Below are 13,102 nucleotides of genomic sequence, written 5' to 3' on the forward strand. Positions count from 1 at the left end.
ACTACTCCCCAAAGGCACAGATCAGAACCACGTCTGCCCTCCTCTCAGATTATATGAGATGAAATCTTTCCACTTTTATGGTAATAATGGATTTTGCATATTAAGTGCTTGTTATACACAGCCTGTATCTGTTGGTTAGTGCAAATAAACTATCTTAAACTGTCTCCCTACCTCCCTCTATATTCCACTAGGCTTTTCAGACTTGAGTCATTTCCGTTCATTCAGACATTTTCTGAGACTGTCAAGCCTGAAGATTTTTGCACTAAATGAGCAAGGTAGAAATGCATGTAAATGAACCAGCCTTTCATTCAGGGATTTGAGCACACAAGGCTATAGCTTCATTGAAATAGAAACTACAAGAGCTTAAAAAGCCCAAAATAACTCAGATTAAAATATTTTGGGGTCTTTTCCACTTTACAGAGAACTGGAAAATTCTGTGTGGTTGAAGATGAACAGCAAAATGGAAACAGAGAAAAGAGTAGAATTTCTCCCAAGGGACCTGCTTTGGTAGCAAACCTCATAATACATTCTGTTAGTTGGAAAGAGTATGGAGGGAACTCCTGTTTTCATCTTAGGTGCCATGCTTGCACAGTTCTTAGACAATTATACTAAGCTACTGCTAAATTGCAGTTAATAAAAACATGCCTTCTACCCCGTTGTCTTATGTAATAAGAGACCTCATGGATACTGACCTCTTTTACAATTTGTTTATTTGCATAGGCAAACATAATCAAAAACTCATTTTAGATGTTGTTTTTTCATTATGTTCTACCTATAAGACAAGGTATTGCTATGTAATAGCAATTGTGAATGCATTTATATATTTTGTTTCTTTCTCTCCTTCTTTTTTTCTTTCTTTCTTTCCACCTTCCTTCCTTCCTTCCTTCCTTCCTTCCTTCCTTCCTTCCTTCCTTCCTTCCTTCCTCCCTCCCTCCCTCCCTCCCTCCCTCCCTCCCTCCCTCCCTCCCTCCCTCCCTCTCTCTCTCTCTCTCTCTTTCTTTCTTTCTTTCTTTCTCTCTTTCTTCCTTTTTCTTTAAGGCAGGATCTCATTCTAGCCCAGGCTGACCTGGAAGTCACTCTATGGCCCCAGGCTGGCCTCAAACTTATGGTGAGTCTCTTACTTCAGCCTTCCAAGTGCTGAGACTACAGAAGTGTACCACCAAGCCCAACCTATGTGTACATATTTTTTATAGGTAACTACAGGTTAAACTTGTGGGAGAAATGCTTCCATGATCTTTGAAAATTTACATGTTATACAGAAGCATTCATTTTTTGAGATAGACTTTTTATAGAATACACAGCATAAATTATATAGGTAGTTATTATATTACATAAACTTTAAGCACATTCTCAATCATATGTTTCACTTACCAGAATTAAGAGGCAACTTGAGGCCAGTTTTGTGTGCTCAGGGATGGTAGAAAACACTGACAAAATCAAGCAACCAAACACAAGGAGAAAACTGTAAAACAACAGAAAAAGAGAAATTTGATAAGGAGCTTGTATTACTACCCAAACCCATTTGAACAGGCATAAGTTAAGTTATCATTAAATATACTAAATATCAAAATACAACATAGTGTAAATGAGACTCTCTGGCAAGCTTATTGATAAGGAAATGGCTGTATGTGTGAATTTGTGTGTGCATGGGTGCATGTACAGTGTTTAAATGGTAACACTTAGAAATCTGTGAGTCTCCCATACAACACTTAGCTCAAGCAGGGATTCTAAGAAAGGTTCTGGCTCTATCTGCCACAGCCACTCTCATTTGTGAGAAGCAGAATCCACCATGTTTCCAGGTTTGGCAAGCTGTCACGTGTTTCAAGTGGCCATGACCAAGCTGAGGGTACCGTGATCGGCCTCAGGTATTTCTTAGTGATTCACATCTGTAATTTGTTTGTGTTAATAAGAAAAGCAGCAAAGGAAGGGGGTGATTTTTCTCTATGCATGTTCTATTTTCTTGCAATCTAGTTGCTAGACTTCTAAGTTCTGTCATATTTTAATAGTGGAGATCAGAAGAAGCAAACATTTGTTTTACCAATCATTCTAAAGACATTTGGGGGCTGGAGAGATGGCTCGGTGGTTATAGCACTTGCCTGCAAAGTCTAACAACCTGAGTTGATTACCCACGTAAAGCCAGATGCACAAAGTGGTGCATGCATCTGGTTTGTTTGCAGCAGCTGGAGGCCCTGGTGCACCCATTCTGTCTGTCTCCCTTTTATCTCTCTCTGCTGGAAAATAAATGAATAAATAAATAAATAAATAATTTTTTTAAAAGAATTTTGTTTTTAGAAACAAAGAAGCACACTGAAGATTTCTGAGCATGGTGCCAATGCCACTATGGTTTCTGATATGAACCTCTATCTAGAACATAGTCCTAGATTCCTTACTCAGCATCTGTTTCATCCTCTGGTTCAAACTGGGTAAGTTGTAGTTGACATAAGAGGGGGCAAGTATTTTTGCCTTATTTGTTTTAGGGCTTTCTTATTCAGCAGCCTCTCTGTGGAGTGTGTTTCTCTAGAAACTTCTCTCATTGAGCCCTACTGTGAAAGCATGGTACAAGGCAGAATGGAATAGGGGCTATATCAATTACGTTTTCATTGCTGGAAGAAAACACTTAGCCAGAGAAGCTGATGGAAGGAAAAGAGTTCTACTTGGCTCTGCTTCTTGACAGCAGAGTCTATCGTGGCAGGGAAATCACGGCAGGGTCAGGAAGCCAGCATTCCACAATCACATTCACAGGTGGAAGTGGACAGCAATGAATGCTGAATAGTTAGCTGGCTTTCTCCTTTTATACACAGAACAGGAACCCAGCCCATGGGATGGTGGCCACCCACAGTTAGGGTGGGTCTTCCCATCTCAAATCATCAAATCCATAAAATCCCTTATGGACAGGACCAGAGATTTGTCAAGTTGACAACTGGAGATTCACCATCACAGAGGCTGACTGGACAGACTAGATAATGAAAAGGGAGTACAGTGAATTAACATCTTGAGGTGTCCATACATAATTATTGATGATGGTTCCACCAAATCAAGAGAAGCCAGGAGGAGGTGCTGCTTATGGGAGAAGACTTTTATTAAATTAGCATAAAGCATACTTGAGGGCCATTTCCTGGTCTTGGCGAATGGACACACACAGATGAGTGCACGCGTAAACACACACACACACACACACACACACACACACACACACACACAAATTTATTTGTTTTTTTCAAGGTAGGGAATTTTCCTCTACACACAGGCTGGCCTGGAATTCACTATATAGTCTCAGGCTGGCCTGCAACTCACAGTGATCTGCCTGCCTCAGCCTCCTGAGTGCTGGGATTAAAGGTGTGCATCACCACACCCAGCTCTGCTTAGAGTTTTTGAATGGAAGTAAGCAGCTTCTTCCACCATTGATGGAATTTCCTGTGGATTTGTAAGTGTGAAATAAATCCTGTTCCTCCCCAATGCTGTGTCTGGTTGGATATTCAACTCAGCAGCATGGAAACTGACTATGACACCTACCATGGTAACAGATCATCATGATATTAGCTGTACTTACGACTTTGTCACTCATAGAATAGTGGCTATTTTATCCCATTTTAAAACTGCAAATAAAATCACACAATTGTTTCATCTTGAATAGTGATTTTGCTCATCATTGTTTCAAGATTACAGCAACTATTAGATCCTGAACTATGGCCTATTTTTAATGCATTAATAAAAAAGGATATGCCTTGGCATGCCATTTCAATAATTACATTTCAATATAATTTTACCTTTGTAATCACTTGTATTTTATGCATTTAAAGACATTCTGATAAATAGCTTATAGATTTCCTTAGAGTACTGAAGTGTTTATATATAAACATATAGAAAATTAAGATCCTTATCATATAGAATTAGGAAGGTTGTTCTGGGGGCTCTTGAATACCCCACTTGGTAGCCATCAGTAATGTACCCAGTAAATTTTATATTCAGTTTTAAAATAATGGCTATTTTTTCATACATTAGTCCTAAGCTGTCATGACCTGCATATTCCTTCAGATTATTCCACAACAACGATTGGCTTTCATATTATTTGAAGCAAACATTTATAGTTTGTTTCAGAAAAAATTCGTTTTGACCAAATCTCTTATTGACAACTTGTTTGGGAGGCATTGATTCTAAAATGAGAAAAAGAACATTTATGAAAGAAAATATTACTGCTTTCTAGGCCTCTCCGTTTCGTTAATAAAACTACTAGCAAATTTTTCATTAGATTACTTAAGAGCCACTGTGTCAGATTCAATTTGCTAAGAAAGTTGACGTTGGAAAATTCTGGCTTCTTATTGAGCGAACAATGCCCAGCTTCCAAATCTTATGCTTCAAGTGCAGATTCACTTAGCTAGATCAAAAATGACATGAAAATCAAGCACTCAAAAGAGTTCAGCTGATGCTTGGTCAAATGAAATAGCATGCTGCAGCCCTTCCAATCACAAACACAACCCTAACCATTCACAAATCATTATGAATGACGCAAATGCAGGAAGGAGAAATGGAGCTTATGTTTAATGAAGGTATCTTATTGAGACTAGCTGCATACAAAGTGGCTTTTGCTGACTGATGCAACCACATATTTCCACCTAGAAGACACTCTTGCGAATATTTTGGTGGACTTAAAAGGTCTCAAGTCATGGGATTAAAGTAAAGTACAGTACTTGGAAGTAGCTACAAAATGTTTATTGTTATTATTATTAATGATTTCAATACATGCACATACTGTAGTTTGATTATATTCTTGTCCTATTACCTTCTTTTGTTCCCTTCCCCTCCCCAATTCCATTGTGCATCCTCCTCTTTCTAGGCCGTCCTTCTTCTGTTTTGATGTCCCATTCTTTTCATCCTCCTCCATCCTCTGTGCCAAAATGTTGACGGGCTTAGAGTTGTTCAGGTCTTGTAGGGGTACTGACAGTGACTGTGAGATCATTAATGGACCAGTCAGTTTATGTCTGGATGACAATGGCCCAAACTCCTCCTTCCCACCCTGTGACTCTCACACCCTCACATTCTTTCTGCCCCTCATCTGCAATGCTCCTTGAGCCTGGGAGGTTGTTACAGAGATATCGCTTTTAGTGTGTGGGTTCTCAATAGCCTCCTATTTTCAGCTTTGTTGAGTTTTGAGTCTCTTCAGTGTCGACTGCCATCTAGAGAAGCTTCTAGTAGTAGGCTAGTAGTAAAAGCAGTGCTAGTTTTCTTTCCACCACCTCCTCTGCAAATGTTCCCTGAGCTCTGGTGAGTGGGGTAAGAGATGACTCATCCAGTTCTAAGCAGTGGACTTTTTCTTCTTGTCATCTTGATGAGGCTTGGCTCTGCCGCTCTTTAGAAATAACTTACACAGGAAACTCAACCCTACCTCTGGCTTTTTATAGGGATTCAAGGATTGCTTTACTGAGGTAGCATTTCAGTTTGTAAGTGTACCACCGATTGTGATGACTGGAGTCTGCATAATGATGTTAGTGACTTGAGTTGATTTACTGACTAAGCTGCACATGCCGGGATGATAATCCACCAAGTAAATCAAAGCCTCATTATACAGGGGAGGGGCTGGATCTCAGTGTTTTCCTCGTGTCACTGAAAGTCACCTGGCTTTCCAAACTTTGTGCTCGGGAAAATATCCTTTGTGAGCAAAGTTTTTAATGAGATATACAGATTGCACCTAAGTTCTCTTCACAGTGCATCCTAGCTTCTGTTAACAAAGCCAAGCAAATAAAACATGAAATTTTGGTGTTTTAGACATAGGTAGAATGTTTGACTGAAAACACCGTAATATGTTTGCTTATGAACAATGAGCCCTATATATTAATAAATACCATAATCACTGAAATCCCTTTGAAGTTCACAGATAGAGTCATCAGTTAAAATGAAATGGTGCACTTTGCAGATGACTTTGAGGCAATCAGAGGATGTGGGGAAAGATTGTTTTCTGCTTTCTTGGTGTGTTTCTATAGTTCATTCTGGCCAACATAAATGATCTAGAACTTGGCACAAGAATCCGTAGCCAGTTCAAGTGACTTTCCTCAGAGTGCTGGCTGAAATCTTTGCAAGTGCAGGCTTATGATGCACTGGGACTGATTTGTACCTTCAAATCCAAGAATCTATGGGACTAGATGGGCCTTTGTTCCCACTAAGAGTAGTGGTTATCTTTAAAACATCACTAAAGGCTATCTGTGTACATATTCTTTGAACCTTCCAGGGTCCAGAGCACAAACCTGCCTTGTAGTTGCAGAGTTGGAACACTGCTGCCCTCTCAGAGGCAATTCTCCTCAGTTAGATTCTTCCTGAGTTGTCCTCCTTCAGGCTTACAGCCACAGGAAACATGTGCTCCCACTTCTGGCAGATAGTTCTTCCGGTATTAGAGGTTGGTTCTTACCTTGGCTTCCTCATCAGCCTTTGATTACATATGCCAAGGACACCTTGTTGTCTACTTCACATATGAAACACCATCCAGGTCTGTCACTCTCCTTACCACCTGCCTTAAGATTATACATGTTGTTACTGCATCTCTCCAAGTGAGACTTGGGTTCTCTGATGTAAGCAGAAGTTGTGGATTCAGTCACCAACATTAAATGCACTGTTGATCCTTGCCAAGAAATCCAAGTCCAAACTTTCCACTGCCCAGCTATTAACAGAAGGCTGGTTTTAAGAGGACTGTCTCAAGGACATGTCAGTTAGTTACTTGTTTATCTGCACCATGACCACTATACCACAGAGCCAAGAGAAAACCTCAGGGCTGTTGACATATGTCTTTGGACTCCTTCATCTTGGTCCCTAATGTAATTACCTATACTATACTTTGATTTTCTGCCCTTTCCTTGTAAAAGAGTAATGGGCATTCAACTGGCAGAAATCTATTTTAAGAGTTCCTTAGTATTTCACATTCACCTTTTATTTGCTCATTGAGGCAGACCACGAGATATTCTTGTCAGTATTTTATTGTAAGACAAATCTATTTTGCTTCTGGAAAAATGTGAGTTTTAGTGTGAGACAGTGATTTTTTAAAATAATTATTTTTCTTTATTTATTTATGAGGGAGAGAGATAGAAAGTGAGAGGGAAAGAAAGAGACAGAGAATAGTGGGCATACTACTATGTAGTCTCAAGGGTGGCCTTGAACTCACAGTGATGCTCCTATGTCTGTCTTCCAAGTGCTGGGATTAAAGACATGCACCATCATGCCTGGCTCTCTCAAATTGTTTTCTGCAGTCAGGTCAAGGATTCAGTTTTACCTGATTCTAGGTCCCTAAAAGATTAAGGGATGGGCTGGAGAGATGGTGGAGTTGAGGTGCTTGCCTGGGAGATCCCACACAAGCCAGATGCACAAAATGATGCAAGCTCACACATGTGCTGACAGCCCCAGGTGCTGAAAACTCAGGCATGGTCTGTGTCGAACAGTGTTTTCTGTTTTAGTAGGAAACAGATTTTGCATTATTTTTTATCTACTTAGATTCTATACATTTTCTTAATAGCTTCAAATCTTTTATGCATGATGATTTAAATTTAATCTATTCCATCAACAGGCATACTTTTTCAGACTAAAGGACTTTTTTATTGTGATTGTCCAGAACATGGTCAATCAAATGGCCAAGTACGAAAGTGGTAAAGATGCATTTCTAAAACTTCTTTCTTTGAAGTGTGATTATGGGAACAATTTAAAGCTGTGTTCTTTGTAAAGAATACACAGTGCTATACACTCTGATTTAACTTGAAAATTGAATAGACTTTGCTTCCTTGAATTTCCAGGTCTTTATAATTGTTACTTTTATGTTCTATGCTCCAAATCTTGTGGTTTGTCTCTGGAGAATTCTTACCAGATACATATCTTATGAAGAGTACTAACATCCTTGTGCATTTCTCTTTCTGTTCCTTAAGCATATTATATGAACATTTTCAATGCTTTGCGGAAAAGAGTATAAGTTTAATCTACTCTATTACTCTGATACATCAAGCTGCTAAGCCTAACCAAATAAAATAAGCATAATTTAATGTTCTTGCTCTTGGCAAGCTTGTATTTCTAGTAATCACAGTTCTTGTATAGTTATTATAAATTATCTGCTTAATATTCTATCAGAAGCATTTCTGGACAGTTGTTATTGGGCTTATCAATATATAGCACCTAGGACTACCTATTGATTTTTTAAAAACCTGTAGACTATTTTTATCCCTTGATCATTTGTCATCTATTACAGTTTCTCCAGGCTTACTAAAAGTTATTAATTGAAATTTCTTAATTTCATCCACGAATGCTTCAATATCTTATGGTGTTTAAGTGGTGATTGAGAAATATAAATTCATTAGTAGCCAACAGATTGACCACTATATATTTTCATTTTCTCTTAGTTCCAATAAAAAAGTCCTTTAGTCTGAAAAAAGTTGATGGAATAGATTAAATTTAAATAACTAATTCTCTGTGTGATTAAAACAACACCACCCCCTCCAATAATAAAAGTATTTATTCTGTATTCTCTATTTTTTAAGAAAAGAGGCCATATGTGCTAACTTAAGATTAATCAAAAATTAGGTCAAACACTACATATTCTCTTTCATATGTAAATCTAGCTTCAAATGTTTAGATTTGAATGTGAGTTGAAATAGAAGCCAGTAGTAGAGATGAGGAAATTAGAAAGGGGTTATGGGGTCTATGAAAGGGAGGGCAGCAGAGGTATGTAAGTACAGGGACAGAATACTTGGGGTGGGGGAATGGTCTAAGGGGAGGTGATGAAGGCAAGGAAGGGATGGAAGGAGGGTTAATAAAAATGTAATATTTATGACTAAGCCATATGAAAGCCCACTTCTTCACTAGCTAATAATATATATATTTTATAAAAGAGAGAGTTCTGGCATAAGGATCTTATGGAGGTGGATAATTTTATGCCCAGAAATCATAAGTTGTTATTTGAAAAATTTCAGTACCAGGAGTGGGATACTTTCCAGTGAGTTGTTTGTTGATCAGGGAGGTCCCTAATGCCCCCAAGACATTATAGGCCATTGATACGGCTCTTGGTTGTCCACCAGAACTAGGTGGTAAGATCCTACTGCTGATGACTCCACATGTTTGGGCCCCAGGTCACTAAGAAATCAAGCTGGAGCTATGATGGAAGCCTCCTCCCTGTTGACTAGCTGTCAGGATGTCAGGATACTGGAAAGAGCTATGCAAGGGCTAATCAGTAGTGGACTCTGCAAGCTTTATAGCTAGCTAGCCAGACCAAATGTGCCAAATGGTGCAATGGTGGCATGTCTGTTATGGGAAAACCAAGTGCTCTCTGACTGGATTTGAGGCCCACTCCATGAGAGGGAATTCATTCCTGGAACTGAAAACCTAATAAGAAGTTTATGGCTAGGGAGGTTATAAGCACCAGGGAGGAAACTACTACTGCTGTCTGGTTGAGAGGAAACTACTACTGTTGTCTGGTTAAGTGGATATGTTATGCCCACCAAACTTCCCTGTAACTACTTACATTTGTGCCTAAATGTTACTCTCACGTTTTGTTAGAGAAGCATCTCTTTTTAGATGGCAGTGACCACTGAGGTGACTTTTGAGTCACCAAAGTTTTGAGAAGTGACGCTGGACTGTTCAGTACCAAGTAAAGCATCTTTATGACACCTTTCAAGGCTCAGGAGTTGGTGGAAGAATGCAGAAGCCAAACGGGGGGAGGGCTTGGGAGATGGCTAAACAGTTAAAGGCACTTGCTTATAAAATCTAAAACAGGGGAGGAGTGCTTACATTACTATTTTCCAGAAACAAAGTGGCCTTGATATTCATAACCTCACAGTGGTTGATACTACCTACAAAAGACCCACATAACAGGAGGAAGAAAAATGATGATGTGCTCTTGGCTTATGCAAACCCACTTGCAGAATGACAGTAGGCAGCACTGAGAAGCTGTTTGGATGTAGTTTTGGGGATGAGTTTTGATTAAATTTGCTGGGCATTTAAAAATCATTAAAATGACCACTGCTAATTCTACTGACCTAGGCTGATCTGTTAGTGAATAGATAAGACACAGTAAGAAAGGGGTTACCTTAGAAGAATGTGCTATGAATGAGATATAAGTAATCTGGAAGGATGAGGAAGCGACATTTGTAAACACCTATGTGAATGGATGCTAAAGTCACCTACTCAGACCTCAATATCAGTGTTAACACTACAGACAGTGATCTAGTTACATGTTTTTTAAAAATCTATCTATCTATCTATCTATCTATCTATCTATCTATCTATCTATCTATCTATCATCTATCTATTTATGTGCATGCATGTATGGGCATGTGTACCACAGTGTGCCTGAGGAGGTCTGGAGGCATCATAAAGGTGGATCTATATTCCACTTTCTGTAAGGTCCCTTGCTGCTGCAAATGAACTGCCAGGTTGCAAAGGAATATTAGATTAGCTAGCCTGTGGGTTTTGGATTCGCCTAGTTTCAACTCCCCATACCCTGTGTATGTTGACATCACAGATGCATGGACCTCTTTGCATCTGGTGCTATGTGGGTGCTGGGGAATAGAATCCAGGCTGGTAGGCTTTGTAAGCAAGCACTCTTAAGTGCTGAGCCATCTCACCAGTTCAGTAGTTTTTATAATGTGAATTAAACTTTTTATACCTGAAAATGGGGTGTGGCAAAGGTTGAAACATAGTAAAAAATGTTGGACAATGGTTGTTTGAGCTAAATCATTTTTTTTCATAAAATTTACTAGGCAATTTATAACTTATTGTAGTTTCCATTGCTTTCATGATTATTGGTTATTTTCAATTGGTTCAAGCTATATAACTTAGTTGCTTCAATTTTTTTCCTTGAAAGGTTTCTTGAGAATAGTTACATTTTGTGGACAAATCTCTCTCTATCTTTTTTAAAAAAGTTATTTTTATTTATTTATTTATTTGACAAAGAAAGAGGGAGGGGTAGAGAGAGAGAGAGAGAGACAGACAGACAGACAGACAGACAGACAGAATGGGCCCGTCAAGGCATCCAGTCACTGTAAATAAACTGCAAATGCATGCAACCCTTGTACATCTGGCTAATGTGGTTCCTGGGAAATTGAACCTGGGTCCTTTGGCTTTGCAGGCAAATGCCTGAACCACTAAGCTATCCCTTCAGCCCAGCCTGTCTATATGTGTGTTTGTGTGTGTGTGTGTATATATATATATATATATATATATATATATATATATATATATATATATACATATATATATATGAATTGATCTCATAGAATGACAGCATTTTAAAGCTGTCTGTTAATAAGCATTTGGGTTCAAATTGAGCCAGGCTCTGCTATATGGCTTGTGGGGTGGAGAATTGTTACTGCTTTTCTCTACTGTCTTTGCTGTCTAAAAATAAAGTAGTAAAGTGACAAAAACTGCAGAAAACAAGGTCTTCTTGAGTAAAGTTGTCTTGGCAGTAGACTTTATGATGTGGTAGAACAGCAGGCAAAAGTAACCCTAGCAGACAGTTGTCCCCAGAGTATAATAACCATAAACCCAGAGACTTCTACAGTTGTAAGTACCTAGCCATGCCATATACCAGATAGATGGAAGGACCCACCTGCAGTGTGGCTTCTCACTCCTTGTAGCCAGAGGTGACAGGAAGCTCAAAGCCACTTTAAGTATGTAGAGTCACTGAAGTATTTTCTGGACTCAGTGACACTGACAATCAGTGACAGACACCAGCACATACTTCCTCTTTCCAAAAATATATTTCTGGTCAGTTTTAAAAACTACAGGCACTGGGGTTTGAGAGATGGCTTAGCAGTTAAGCATTTGCCGTGAAGCCTAAGGACCCCTGTTTGAGGTTCAATTCCCCAGGACCCACGTAAGGCAGATGCACAAGGTGGCACGTGCATCTGGAGCTCATTTGCAGTGGCTGGAGGCCCTGGCATGCCCATTCTCTCTCTCTCTATCTGCCTCTTTCTCTCAGTGTCTTTCTGTCACCCTCAAATAAATAAATAAAAATAAACAAAAATACTTTTAAACAAGAAAAAAAAAACTATAGACACTCTTCAAGATAAGATAAAAGGTATTTTTTCTTATATACCTTCTGTATAAACACATATAGCTGGTGATTTCATGTAGGGTTATAAAAAGGAAAACAAAACAAAGTTATTTCTAATGTTTTGCTTGTCATAGAAAATTCTAGTGATGTTAACTCAAACATTAGTTATATTTTTTCGTAAGAAATAAAAAGTTATTCTTAAAAATATTTCTTTAAAAAGAAATAAAAGGGAAGGAGTGGGGAGAGAGAGAAAGAGAATGAGAGAAAGGACATGCCAGGGTCTCTTGTTGACACTGCAGATGCACTCCAAATGCAAGTGCCACTTTGTGCATCTGGGTTTATGTAGGTACTTGAGAATTGAACCTAGGCTGTCAGGCTTCGAAAGCAAGTGCCGTTAACTGCTGAACCATCTTTTCAGCCCCATTGTTATTTTATTATTACTATTATTAATTATTGTTATTATTATTTTGGTTTTTCAAGGTACAGTCTTGCTCTAGCCCAGACTGACCTGGAATTCACTTTGTATTCTCAGACTGGTTTTGAGCTCATGACGATCCTCCTATTTCTGCCTCCGAAGTTCTAGGATTAAAGGTGTGTGCCACCACACCTGGCTCCTGTTGTTTTTATTTCACTTGCATTGTTGTAAATAAACCATATTAAGTGATTATGTATGATGTCAGATGGAAAATCTTTCCAAGTCCTCAGTTTTCATGGACACTCATCTTTATTATATTTTTTCTATCTTTAAATGGAAACGTATCTCAGTTTTCTTATCAGTCATGGATATTCACTAAGTAAGTTTGAAATTTCCCATTAGTTAAAATTCAGTTGTTTTTGGATATTCTGTTCCTTTCAGAGTAGTGGCAAGAAGGTCTTGCTGTTGAAGGGCCAGAAATAGTTTCCAATTCCTAGGCCCTTCAAAATGCACTAGGCTGGCAGGGTCCCAGACATCGCACCTCCACAATCCAGGAAAAAATGCATTATTTTCCACTTCTTGCCTTGGAGTCTAGGGCTAGGTTATGTTTTTACCTACTACTTACTGCCATCTGCCAGAGAGAAAGGAAAAGGAGAATTGCAGCATGGGTG

At 38.8% G+C, this 13,102-nt stretch overlaps 1 protein-coding gene across 2 annotated transcripts in view; it reads right to left on the bottom strand.

Moving 5' to 3' along the window:
* Nucleotides 1-13,102, bottom strand: part of Kcnq5 (potassium voltage-gated channel subfamily Q member 5) — a 565,394-nt gene that overhangs the window by 210,574 nt on the left and 341,718 nt on the right. For both annotated transcript variants that reach the window (XM_045156689.1, XM_045156688.1), the window contains exon 2: nucleotides 1,372-1,462. In XM_045156689.1, coding sequence (XP_045012624.1) covers nucleotides 1,372-1,462 — 91 coding nt within the window. The remainder of the gene's footprint in view (nucleotides 1-1,371; nucleotides 1,463-13,102) is intronic.

Source organism: Jaculus jaculus, chromosome 8 (assembly GCF_020740685.1).
Source record: "Jaculus jaculus isolate mJacJac1 chromosome 8, mJacJac1.mat.Y.cur, whole genome shotgun sequence".
Classification (NCBI taxonomy): Eukaryota; Metazoa; Chordata; class Mammalia; order Rodentia; family Dipodidae; genus Jaculus; species Jaculus jaculus.